Source organism: Tamandua tetradactyla, chromosome 7 (assembly GCF_023851605.1).
Source record: "Tamandua tetradactyla isolate mTamTet1 chromosome 7, mTamTet1.pri, whole genome shotgun sequence".
Classification (NCBI taxonomy): domain Eukaryota; kingdom Metazoa; phylum Chordata; class Mammalia; order Pilosa; family Myrmecophagidae; genus Tamandua; species Tamandua tetradactyla.
In genome coordinates this window covers 139,040,829-139,054,677 of record NC_135333.1, presented here as the reverse complement: position 1 = coordinate 139,054,677, position 13,849 = coordinate 139,040,829, and the positions used below count along the sequence as shown (strand labels likewise).

The 13,849-nt window shown below is 41.3% G+C and overlaps 1 protein-coding gene across 3 annotated transcripts in view; it reads left to right on the top strand.

Moving 5' to 3' along the window:
* PTPRB (protein tyrosine phosphatase receptor type B) overlaps positions 1-13,849 on the top strand; it is a 124,124-nt gene that overhangs the window by 90,432 nt on the left and 19,843 nt on the right. For all 3 annotated transcript variants that reach the window (XM_077111429.1, XM_077111430.1, XM_077111432.1), the window contains 8 exons: positions 5,947-6,053; positions 7,020-7,119; positions 7,922-8,005; positions 8,112-8,129; positions 8,251-8,332; positions 8,935-9,025; positions 9,591-9,667; positions 11,403-11,537. In XM_077111429.1, the coding sequence (XP_076967544.1) occupies positions 5,947-6,053; positions 7,020-7,119; positions 7,922-8,005; positions 8,112-8,129; positions 8,251-8,332; positions 8,935-9,025; positions 9,591-9,667; positions 11,403-11,537 (694 nt within the window). The remainder of the gene's footprint in view (positions 1-5,946; positions 6,054-7,019; positions 7,120-7,921; positions 8,006-8,111; positions 8,130-8,250; positions 8,333-8,934; positions 9,026-9,590; positions 9,668-11,402; positions 11,538-13,849) is intronic.

Below are 13,849 nucleotides of genomic sequence, written 5' to 3'. Positions count from 1 at the left end.
ACTCTATGAAAAGTCACATATTCTTATTGTAGCTTAATCAAATCATGCCATTCACATTTGTTTCTTAGAATACCACTTTCCTCTAATTCTCCAATAAATGTTTGGTTCAGTCCTATAAGAAGCATGCCAGGCAGATAACGCTGGATAAGGGAAGGGGTAGCCTTTCAAGGAACCTGGGAAGAACACATGCTAAGTGGCCTCTTGGGTGGTGGCTGATGAACTCTGCCCCTGCAGTCAGAATTCTCCCTGTCTCAAGATGATAATCACGGGGATTCTTGCTGCTGCCTGGCATCTTTTTTCTAAAGAGAACAGGGAAACAGAAAAGAACATGGAAAAAGAAAATGAGAATTGAAAATAAATGGGAAGTGCTAGCTTTAGCTGATATGTAAGTTTATTATCTCAGAAGTATGTTTTCCCATTCATTGTTGGGTCACCATTATCCATTTGTGTAATTAGAGTTGTTTCATAAGGAAAGAGAAAAGGCAGATTATTATGGGTGAGAGGCAGTTTGGATTTTAGGAAAGTACTGATCTTCTTTTGTTTCTATTCTAAACAGAATAGCAGTATGACCACAGTTTGCTTCTCCTGACCTTGTATTCCTCAAATTAAGGAATTTGAACCACATGACTTCAAACTTTCTGTAAAAGGATTCTGATTCTGGGCATATATAAAGTTGAAATGATTACTACCAGATATCTGTCCATTGAACTAATAGCTCATTAATATGATGAGATGTGTCATGCTGATAATATATTTAAATCATGGTTTATCGCCTCCTATGTACTGTGAGGACAGAAAGGAGGATAAGAAGGGAGTTCCTGTCTCTAAGGAACTTACCATGTAATAAGAGAAAGAGGACATGTTGGTAAAATATAACTGGAAATGTTGATGTGTATAAGAGGGGTACAGGTAAATAAATGTTATGAGGGTTCAGGTAACTTCTTCAGAAGGTATCATTTTAGCTGGGCATTAAAAAGTAGGAAAGGATTTGTAAAAGGGAGTTGAGGACAGGTGGAGATTTGAGGTGGAAGGGGGCAGTATGAAGTACAGTGCAGAGGCAGAAATACCCAGGCTGTTAAGGAAAGATCAGATAGTCTAATAGCAGCGGCTCTGTGAAAATGGGTAGTGTGAAATACAAGACTGGAAAGAGAAAATGGGAAAGGGTTGTGTATGGTTGCTAATTGCTAGGTTAGAGCAGAGTTCCTGATGACCCACCTATTCTAGGCCATAATAGCCTTCCTGGGTTCCTAAAGGCTCTTATTTGTCTGGACCCATTTGACCTGTGCATTTGCATTGTGAATCCCAGAATTTCAGAGCAGAACAGGTTACTGTCGTTAGAGCCAGTCCTTTTGTTTTACAGATGAGGACACTGAGACATCAAGAGCTTTAGGTACTACACAACTGACTAGCACCAGAGAGTGAACTAGAATTCAGATCACCTGGCTCCTAGTCCAGACTCTTTACCTTCCTGACTTCAGACTATTCCCCCACTTGAACCCCTGTGCTTCCAGGCCACCCCATCTCCTTAAGCCCAAACCTACAGCTTCCTCAGAATCTTAATGTTCTTCGTTTGCAATTTAATATATGCTTTCTTCTTTCACTATTTGCCTTGTTTCTCTATATTCTGTCTTTTTAGTTTTCAAGGTAGTCATCATGGATCACCTTGTAACTTCAGCAACTACATATAAAGAAGGTCTTTAATACATGCTGCTTATTAATGACAATGATATTTAAATATTTTGAGGAAAAAAGCTCTATAGGAAATAACTAGAGCCAACAAGGTGGGAAAATATGTAAGTTGTTATGATAATATTGATAATTGAACCACTTGATTATACTGTATTAGTCAGGGTCCTCAGGGAAACAGAACTGACAGAAGATATCTGTGAAGATGACATTTATAAAAGTGTCTCATATAACCAATGGGATGCAAGAGCCCAGTATCTGTAGGGCAGGCCATGAGTTTGCAGCTTCTGTGAAGGTCCTCAATGAACTCCTCAGGAGAGGCTGGCTGGCTAAAACAGAAACAGAGGTTCTCTGTTCTGAATTCTCCTTAAAAGCCTTCGGGTGATTAGATTAAGCATCACTCGCTGCAGAAGACCCACCCCTTAGCAGACTGCAGATCAGCCTCAGATGCAACCAACCTGCTGATATAAGTCCATGAACTGTCCTCACAGCAACAGATAGGTAGTGCTTGCTTGGCCAAACAACTAGGCATCATCACTTGACCAAGTTGACACATGAACCTAATCATCACAGACACTTTAGAGTTATTATCCCCATAATTGAAATTTGGATCTTTCCAATCACCACCTCCCCCTCCCCCCCAGCCTATACCTCCACAGTCTTCCCTCATGTTAGTCAAATGGCACCTCATTCTTCCAATTGTTCCCCAGGACAGAACACATGGTATCATCCTTTTTTCATACACCACATCCATCATCAAATGTTTCAGCTCTTCCTTTGAAATATCCAACACATCTTACCACCTTCACCACCACTCTGTTCCAGGCCACCACCCTCTCCCACCTGAGCTATTGCAATACCCTTCCAACTTGCTTCCTTTCTTCTCATGCAGCAGTAGCAAGGATTATCCTCATAACAACCTCCATTGCCTTCCCATCTCTCCCAGGATGAAAGTCCTCACCATGGCGTCTAGGATCTTACGTGGTCTGGCTCCCATCTACGTCTCTGACCTCATCCCCTACCACTCTCTCACTTGTTTACTGTGCTTCAGTCATGCTGGCCTCCTTGTTGATCTTTGGACACACCAGGCATAATCCAGCCTCAGAACCTTGCACATGCTGTTCCTCTACCTGCAATTAGACATGATTCCCACCTTCGCTTTCTTCTGGTTTCTGTGCAAAAGTCTTATCAAGGAGCTCTTCACTGACTATGCTGAAAAAACAGTCCTACACATTTTATCGCTGTTGCTTTTCATCTCTCTTAGACTGCTGTGTTCTTTTTTTTTTATTTTGAACTACTTTCAAACTTACAAGATAGTTACACAAATACTACAAACCCCATTCAGAGAACTCCCACATGCCCCTATCATCCCTAGATGCCCAAATCCATCAATTTTAACATTTTTCCATATTTACCATATCTATTTATCTATCTATCCAACATTTTCTGAACACCTGAGTGTAGGTTTATACATCATGCTCCTTGAACACTTAATTCTGCCATGTACATTTCCTAAGGACAAGGATATTCACTTATGTAACAACCTTAAGTGCAGCTATCAAGTTCAAGAGGTTTAACATTGATATAAAGTTTACAGTATATATTCCAAATTTTTCATACATCCCAATAATGTCCTTTTGACCTTTTTCTCCTCCCATCCAGGTTGCTGTGTTGCATTTCATTTCATTGTCTCTTTAGTTGTGCTGTCTTTTTTTTTATTGTGGGAACATATATACAACATAAACTTTCCTATTGTATCCTTTCCCAAGCATACCATTCAATGAGTTTGATCCCATTCACAATATAATGGTACCCTCTCCACTTTCCATTACTCAAGGTTTCCTATCTCCCCAAACAGAAACCCTGCACTCAGTATGCATTAATTCCCCGTTTTCCCTGCCTCTTGGTCCTGGCAACCTATATTCGAATTGTCATCTACGAACTTACATATTATCTGATATTTTCTTTGTAGTTAGCATGGGGTTCAAATTTAACATCCTGAATCTATAACAATCTCCTCTGCTTTGATACCAACTTAATTTTGATAGATTATACAAATTATACCCTGCTGTCCCCCCACGTTTATGTAGTTCTTGTCACAAATTACATATTTAGACATTATGAGTTCACAACCACTGATTTGTCATTACATGTTATGCATTTGCCTTTTAGATCCTGTAGGAAGTGAAGTGGAGTTACACACCAAAAATATAATAGCCCTGGCATTGGAATTTACCCCTGTCCCTCTCCTCATCGGGGATCTTCATTTCTTCATTCATTTTTCTCTCTGTTGACTATTATCCTTTTCTTTCAACCTGCAGAACTCCTTAGTATCCCTTGTAAGGCAGGTCTAGCTTTGATGAACTCCTTCAACTTTTGTTTATCTAGGAATGTCTTTATCTTTCCCTGGCATTTTTTTTTTTTGTATGCTTGATGGTAGGGTCACATTTCATTCTTTTTCCGTATGACTATCCCGTTATTGCAGCACCATTTGTTGAAAGAGCATGCCCAGGTCTTCTGTATGGCAGGCAAGGATTCAACCCTGAACTACTCTTGCACCCCTGTCTCTCCCTCGCTTTTGAAAGACAGGTTTACCACACACAGAATTCTGGGTTGGCAATTTTTTGCTTTCAGCATTTTAAATATGCCATCCCACTGCCTTCTTGCCTCTAAGGTTTCCAATGAGAAATCGGCATTTAATGTTATTGAGGGTCCCTTTCTCATGACATATTTCTTCTCTCTTGCAGCTTTCAGGATTCGTTATCTTTAGCATTTGACAGTTTGATAATATCTGCGGTGTGGTCTGTTTAGCATCTGCTGAGCACCTTGGATGTGTATGCTCATGACATGTTAAATTTGGGAATTTTTCAGTCATTGTTTCTTTGAATATTCTCTCTTTCTTTCTGCTTCAGGGACTCTCATAATGCACTTTTGGTATACTGATGGTGTCCTCCAGGTTCTTCAGACTCATTCACTTTTCTTCGTTTTTTCTTCCTTTGGCTCCTCAGATGGGTTGATTTCAATTGTCTTATATTCAAGTCCTTTGTTTCTTTTTCCTCCAGCTCCAATCTGTTGTTGAATCTCTTTAGGGAACATTTATTTTTTGTTATTGTGGCCTTCAATTTTGTTTGGTTCCTTTTCATAATTTCCATGACTATTGATACTGTTTGTGTTCCCATTTATTATTTTCTTGATTTCCTTTAATTCTTTGTCCATGTTTTCCTTTAGCTGTTTGAGCATTGTTAGGATCATTTTTTTAGAGTCTTGGTCAGATATGCCCCAGGTCTGGTCCTCCTCATTGCTGGTTTCTAATGCTTTAATCTTCTTTGTGCGGGTCATTGCTGCCTGTTTCTTTGTATGTTTTGCAATCTTTTGTTAAAACCTGAACATTTTGATATTTTAATGTGTTATCACTGGAGTTTAGATTTTGAAGCTTCAGTTTCTTAAACTTATATCCAGCTGGTATTATGGCAGAGCTTTCCTTGAATGCTAGATTCTAACAAAAAAATAAAGGAAGCATAAAAAGAAAACATCTTTCTGATCTTTGCAGATTGATCTGTGCGAGTGTTCTCCTTCAGGGTTTAGTCATACAATGAATTTGGAGAACAGCTCCAGGCCAAAGCACAGGGGTGTCCCCAGTCCTTTCTGCACATGCTCTTGTCTGAATCATGTACGAGCTGCTCTAGAAATGATCCCAAGGTTCTGAATGTTCCCTCCTCTTCTGGAGGAAACCGTTTCCTCGTTGCCCTGGGCACTAGACTGTATGTCCTACAGCCAACAATTTCTTGCCCCAGCCAGCAGAGTTTGTTCTCCCAAAATATTTTGTAGGAAACCTCAATGAGCTGCCTTCTACACACAGGGCAAGTTCTGGGGTGGCAAGTCCTCAAGCCACCACCAGATTTCTCTTTTCTTTTCCATAGCACACATCGCCAACTGACAGATTTTATTTGTGTTCTTATTGTCTGACTTCCTTTTGATAATATAACCTCCTAGAGAGAAGGGGCTTGGTTCCTTGCAGTATCCTAAACTTCTAGAACAGGATTTGGCACATAGTAGAGGCTCAACAAATGATGAATGAATGAATGAATGAATGATTGAATGAATGCACAAACTCATGTGTACCCAATTCCATAATTCATATCTTGTACCATATATCCATTGACTAGACACCAATCCTGTTTCTGCTGGAAGACATTTTTTAGTCAGCTCTAATGTGGTCAGCCACTAATTTGAACTTAAATAAATTGGTTTTCATTTCAGAATCAGCATTCGGGCTTTCACACAGCTGTTTGATGAGAACCTGAAAGAATTCACAAAGCCACTCTATTCAGACACCTTTTTCTCTTTGCCTATCACCACCGAGTCAGGTAAAGCTTGTCTTTCCATCTACCCACAATTGCCATGTAACCTATGGGGGCCCCTAGTGGGGAGATGTGACTTGGCTGAAGGTGGGTGGAAACTCTTCATTTCCTTTGGAATTTCATCTTTCTTTCATCATGGATTGAAGTGGATTAGATGGATTGGACAACTTCTGTTAGAGAATGGCCTGAGAAGAGATTAATCTAGAAAAGAAAATAGAAAGACATGAGTTTTTAATTTAAATTATTTTTAAAAATAGTGCATGAAAACATTACAATCAAGAACTTACACAGGCCAAAATGCAAACTGAACAACAGGCCTTCCACTGTAAGTGGGAATGTATGTATGCAGATACATAGAAAAAAATGCATAGAATAAAAGACCTGAAGAAAAAAGGTATTGGCAATGAGCATCTCAAAACAGTGAGATTATATGTGATTTTTCTTCTTTTTGTTTATCATGAATTGGTTTTACACTATAATAACATAGGTTAATATAAAAGTTTTATATACATGTATAAAAGAAATCTCTCTAGTGAATTAGAGGGAAAGTCTGAGTAATCATAATAGCTGATATTTACTAGTCACCCTCTCTGTAGAGATAGAATTTTAAGCGTTTTACATAGAACAGCTTACCTATTCCTTACTGCAACTTTACAAGGTAGATCCTATTGTTATTCACATTTTAAAGATGAGGACCACACCAAGAGGTTAAGTAACTCACCCAAGCTGGCAGTGCTGTTTCTGGCACTTTCTGCTCTGAGCTCTTAAAAGCCGCACTGCACTGCCTCCAAGTGCTTCCATATGCAGAGAAGAATGTTTTTCATCAGACTGTTCCTTGAGACCATTATCGGTTGCAGCCTTTCCCTGTAGACAGCGCTCAGTAGTGCTCACGCTTAGGAAGTTCTGCTCTTACCGGTTCGTTAGCACTGATGTCCCCATCTGCGTTTGTTGTCTCCGTCTGGATTATTGTAGAGCCCTTGTTTGGAGTTATCGAGGGGGTGAGTGCCGCCCTGTTCTTAGTTGGCATGCTGGTGGCTGTTGTCGCCTTATTCGTCTGCAGACAGAAAGCGAGGTGAGTACCGGGATTCCTTTGGAGATTAGGCCCACAACCTTAAAATACAACCGAAAATGTCCCTTAGCCTGAAAAGTAAGAAAGGAAAACAATTTAAGTTTCTCCAGGTTAAATCACGTATGTTTCTCAATAAAACGAAAGTCAAATTCTAAAACCATGACTGTTTTTTCACCAACTCTATATACCACTGATGAATTTTACCCTTCCCAACGACAGAGGGACCATCTCTAGCCTCATACGAATGTGAAATAACTCTTTTTGCACAGGATAGAAAACATTTTTTGTGTGGTTCAGTCTCCTCCTGAAAGCACAGGTGTTTGAAAATTGTTTACCCAAGAACTTAACAGTTGGTGTCGTAACTTTGTGGCCATATCTGCCATCTAAGATAGGAAAGAAAATAACCCCAGCCTGTGGTCCCAATACTCTGCTTTCTTCTCTTAAAGAATTTCTTTCATTTAGCATATTGTCCTCTCTCTTGTAGTCATGTCTTGCATCTGAGGTTTACCGTTGTTTTTTAAGAAAGTTTTATCGAGAGTGTGGGAAGTGATTATGACCTGTAGCCAAAAACCAGGAGACAAATGCTCAGCTATTGCACAGATCCGTTTTTGAGTGGGAAAATCTATTTCTTTTTAGGCTCTTCCTTTCCTTTTCTTCCCTCAAAGAGATGTTGGCTAAGAGTAAAATCTACATGAATACTGAAAATCCATATTAGCATAGACATGCACTGCATTACCATAAATGGACAAATGTGTTCAAATCAAGCTTAATAATCAGAACAAATATCCTCTCCCTTGTATTTCAGCCACGGTCAGGGAAGACCTTCTGCCCGTCTGAGCATTCGCCGGGATCGACCATTATCCGTCCATTTGAATCTGGGCCAGAAAGGGTAACCACCCCATTTTCCTTCACATGAGTTATTTAAAGATGAATTGATTGTATTGAATGAGATTTGGTAACAGGGTCTTTCTTCTTCTTTTGGCTTCCCTTCACAGAAATCGGAAAACTTCTTGGTAAGAAAGAGAACTCCTTAACTACTATGTTATCTGCTTTCGGAATGTGACTCAGATGGGTTACGGCATTTTCCCTTTAACTCAGTAACTTCTTTTCTTTTCGTTACATTTGTGCTTATAGCCCAATAAAAATAAATCAGTTTGAAGGCCACTTCATGAAGCTGCAGGCCGACTCCAACTACCTTCTGTCCAAGGAATATGAGGTACTATGCAAATGCCGTGATGCTTAAGCCACCACAGCCGTCCTCCTAACCTTTGCTACAGAATCACAGGCTGATGGGGCTCAGAAGTTGAGATGATGCTTAGTAGCGCAGCTGAGTGCCCTTGTATGTCTGACTCCATTCCTTGCACAATATACCACCTAGTTCCAGAAGCCAGAGTGACCTCTGGAATAGCAGAGCAAACAAGATGCTACTTGAATAACGTGGTAAGACAGAATTGACAAGTTTCAGATGCAAACCTAACGCTGTCATTTATTTGCTATGGCCATTTGCTTGACTGGGAGACAGCAGGGTTTGCAGAAAAGTGACCAGGCTTTGGATTCGATTCCCAGCTTTGCCAACCCTGTAATCTGGGGCAAGTTAGTTATCCACTTGAGCCTCCATCTCCCCCGCAAAAATTGGAGATAAGAATTGCTCCTGTCTGGGGCTGGTATAAGATCTGATACACATCAAATACTAGGCTTTCCACAAACAGTAGCCAGTGTTAATATTTTTATCTTATTATGTAGCTCAAGGACTATATGAGTTGCCTTATTCCATTTCATATTCTGCTACTTGCCAACTTTTTTGTCATTACCTAATAGGACTTAAAGGACGTGGGTAGAAGCCAAGCATGTGACATTGCACTCTTGCCGGAGAATAGAGGGAAAAATCGATACAACAATATATTGCCCTGTAAGTTTGGGATGAAAATTTGTAATACTGTCTTCCTGTAGCTATCTTCCTCTTTTCCAGGAATAAAATGGGGCTAAAGAAAATGGTATGGCTGGATACTGACGATCTCAGGCTCTGAGTGCCTTCAAAAAGAAATAACTTTCATGTTATTGCACTTCCTGCCAGGGAAGCAACAACCAGCCTGAATTCTGGTTATGAGAGGTCTCTTCTGCTGTTAACATTTTACCCTGTGGTTCTCCTGTTTTCCTTGGAGGCCTGTAGCAGTAATGCAGTTAACAGCAAGGGCTCCAACATTAAGCAGACCTGGATTAGTTTAACAAAGTCTCTAGTTAACGATTATTATTTTGTTGTTCTTTTCCTACTGGGTGAAGCAATCAAAGTGATTGATAGGGAGCTGGCTTCCCCATCAGGCACCTGGCAGAATGCTGCAAAGGGAAGCACAGATGGGGTTTCAGAGGGCACTTATCGTTTTGTTTTGTTTGTTTATGGACACATCCCCTCCAGGGGAGAAGAGAATCATCCCGAAGATTCAGTGACAAATCTCTCTCATTCCCCATCTTCCCAGATGATGCCTCCCGGGTGAAGCTGTCCAATGTAGATGATGATCCATGCTCCGACTACATCAATGCCAGCTACATCCCTGTAAGTGAACCACGGGACCACCCAGCCTAGGGATGAAACTTTGATGGGTAGCTGCTCTAGAAATACTTCTCCTCCTGTATGTGCCCACTGTTCTCATTTCAAAGTCTGGAAACCTTTATAGGTTTTAGAAGACCATGCCTGTTGCCTTCAGACCAACAGTGCCTGATTGCCACAAAATGTGATGGGTCCAATTCAACCATTGCTAAAGCCCATTTTTCACGATGCCTGTAGTCACACTAGATTATAATGAGCCCAGAATGCATTTGCTAAGGACGTTTTCTCTCTGTAGCCCCTAGCCAAGAGTAGAGCTCCCTAAGGAAGCTGAACCTCTACTTGCTAAGGTTACCTAGATAGGGTAGCCAATCCCGTGTTATTTGGATTTTTGAAAACCACAGACACGACTCAAGGGTTGTGTCAACCACTGGGCTCTGCTTCTAGCTTGCATCTTGCCAGGTACTCAACAGTGGAGAGACCTTCATGAAGGGTCAGGCAAATCCAGGTTTGAATTCCACCTCTGCCTAATTCTGTGAATTTAGGCAAGTTATGTCTCTTCTTTGGGCCTCCATTTCCTTTTCCAAAAACTAAGGATAATAATATTTACTTCAGTTAATCACTCTAATCACTCATTAAATACCAAGTGTTAATTTTAAGTCAGACATTGTGTGCAGGGGTAGAATAAGATGGGATCATGACCCTACAGGAATTCTCAGAAATTGTAACACCATGAGAAGCATGCTTAAGAGGCTTTTCTAACATCAGTGTACACAGACAACATCTGGGTATCTTGCTAAAAGGCAGGCTCTGATTCACGGGGGCTGGGCAGAGCTGGGAATTCAGCATTTCCAGCACACTCTCAGGTCAAACCGAGGCGGCCACTCTGTGGACCAGGCTCTGAGAAGGAAAAGCTAGAGGTTGCTATTGGAGCAGCTGGGAGGAGAATATCTCCCAGCAGAAAGGAATATAAAAAAAGGCAGGCAGCATTCTGAGATGTGGAGGACAAATAAGAATGAGGCACATAGGAGGCAGCTTTGGGGTGGTGGGGGTTGGAGGGAGGCAAAGGTGATATAATGCAGAGGCCCTGCAGAGAGGCGAGGGAAGAAAGAGGTTTGACTGGGATCTATAAGTAAATCCGTATTGCTGGAGTGTGGGATGAGTGGGTGAAAATATCCTAGCTCATAGAGTCGTAGTCAGGATTAAATAAGATCTGTGAAAGCTCCTGACCCACTGCATGCTGTACAGTGGTAGATGGTCCATGAACAGTGGTTTCTCTTCCCTTAAGTGTCCCTTGCATGACATCTCTTACCAATATTATCTACTGTCAACCACCCCAAATGACTCGAACTCTTCTATGTTAAATAAGAAAAGAGCCTGCTCAAAGGCAGCCTCTCAAACAATCTACACACACACACATATACACACACAGAAGAATCGAGACACTTGTCCACATAATTACATAATGAGGGTGGAATGTTTTCTAGATCACTGTCTGAGTCCTTCATTAGCCTTTTAAAATAGACCCAGCTTAATAAAAGGGAATTTGGCTCTTAACAATAGCTCAGCACTCTAGCCTTTGTCTTTTTGGCTCCCAAGCCTGGACACTTGTGTTTGTATCTTTTTCTCAAGTCAGGGGTCTGGCAGAGATCTACATATCATCTTATCTGCAGAGCCAATCCTTTGTTTATAGTTCTTAAGAGGCCTATTGTTTCTGACTCTCCACATTGTAATTTCATCACAGGGCAACAGCTTCAGAAGAGAATACGTAGCTACTCAGGGACCACTTCCTGGCACCAAGGATGACTTCTGGAAAATGGCGTGGGAACAAAATGTTCATAACATTGTCATGGTGACCCAGTGTGTGGAGAAGGGCCGAGTGAGTAAACAATCTCCCTGACTTCCTTGCTTTGCTTTCTATCACCAGGGAGGATTCAACCCTACCGTCAAAAGTTAAACCCTACAAAAGCCAAGGAGGCGTGACATGAAAACACTGTTAGTGAATTTAGCCATCAGTTCATAAAAGCTGTGCTAAGAGTATTGTGGGAAGATGGTGGAGTAGGTAGCTCCAGAAATAAGTCCCTTCACCAGAGCAGCTATTAAAGTGGCAAGAACTGCCTGAATCAACTATTTTCAAACTCCAGAGTCTAGTAGAACACTGTGTAGCATCCAAGGAACAGCAAAGGAAGACGCTGCTAAATTACAGTAAATACCAGTAAATTGTTCTCACCGCCCAGCAGTTACATTGCCCATTACCTATTCTCACAGCAGGCAGTAGTGGGGTATGACCCCTGGCATGGCTTGTTTGGTGCCAGAGAGGGACATAAGAATCCAGTTCCCCAAGATCTAGAGGGACACAATCCCAATTGCTGATCACTGCTTTTGATTAGGGGCCAGCTCTGAGGGCAATCATTGTTCCAACCCACCTCAGGCAAAGACATCGAAGGAGACTTACAGTCAGAAAGCTTCCTCAGAGCTGTGTGGGACAGATGAAGGGCTGCGTTGACTGGGCAAGGGCTGAGTTAAGAAAGTGTGGCTTTGGGGAGCGGTGGGAGAAGCTCCTGTGCACCCTTCCTGGCCCTTCTCTCATTCCCTCAGTTTGGAGCTAGCTTACACCACCTTGTGGGTCCCTGGCCATGTTCCAGTTGGAAAGACTGAGTTGGGAAAGTCCTCTCCAGGGTGTCCTCACTTCCAGAATTTGCCCACCAGACAAAAGTACCTTTAGATAATCAAAGTGGTGTAAGAAACAATTGAGGTGATGTTCTAGTTTACTAGCTGCTGGAATGCAGTATACCAGAAACAGAATGGGTTTTAAAAGGGGGAATTTAATAAGTTGCTAGTTTACAGTTCTAAGGCCGAGAAAATGTTCCAGTTACAACAAGTCTATAGAAATGTCCAATCTAAGGCATCCAGGGAAAGATACCTTAGTTTAACAAGGCTGATGAAGTTCAGGGTTTCTCTCCCAAGTGAGAAGGCACCTGGTGAACACAGAGTTCCTCTTTCATCTGGAAAGGCACATGATGGACATGGCATCATCTGCTAGCTTCTTCTCCTGGCTTCCAGTTTCATGAAGCTCCCTGGGAGGCATTTTCCTTTTTCATCTCCAAAGGTCGCTGGCTTGTGGACTCTCTGCTTCATGGTGTTGCAGCATTCTATGCTCTCTCTGAATCTCCTATTCTCCAAAATGTTTCCTCTTCTACAGGACTCCAGTAAACCAATCAAGACCCACCCAAATGGGGTGGAGACATGTAGGTGTAATCCAGTTTATCAACCATTCTTGATTGAATCACATCTCCAGGGAGATGATCTGATTACAGTTTCAAACATACAGTATTGAATAGGGATTATTCTGCCTTTATGAAATGGGATTTAGATTAAAACATGGCTTTTCTAGGGGACATATATCCTTTTAAACCAGCACAGGTGGGTTCGCTAGGGCAAAGCCTTATCAATTTTAAGAGCTGCTGGAGAGGAAGAAGTTCTGACTCCTGGGAAGTAGAGGGGGCATTCAAATTCCTGTAGACAGGGGCACTCCTAAGGTCACTGACAAGCACAAACCCAGGACAAGACATGGGCCAGAAGGCACAGTGAAGACCCTGCACTTTGCATTCTTCTTGGGCTGAAAGCTGCAAGAAAAAAAGCAACATGTAATATATAGAAGAGCCCCAATTAGATTATGTCCCAATTTATCATCAAAAACCATGGAATCAAGAAAGCAGTTTGTTGAATTACATCAAGTGCTGAAAGAAAACTATTGCCAACCAAGAATTTTACATCTGGTGAGACAGTCTTTCAAAAATAAGGAAGAGATGAAGACATTCTCAGATAAACGAAAGCCAAGGGAGGGAGTTCATCATCACTAGGTCTGCCCTACAAGCTATGTTAAAGGGAGTTCTTCAGACTGAAAGAAAAAGGCACTAGACAGCTGTTCAAAGTGGCATAAAGAAACGAAGACTTCCAGTAAGCATTTGAATAATTATAAATGCCATTGCTATTTTATTTTATTTTTTGGTATGAAACTCTGCTTCTTACTTCCTACAGGCGCAAAAATGAAAATGCATAAAAAGTAACAATAAATCTATGGTTTGGGACATGCAAAGTATGAAGATATAATTTGTAACAATTACATTAAAAGGTGGAGGAACAGAAGGGCATAGGAAAACTGTATGTGTATGCTACTGGAGTCACATT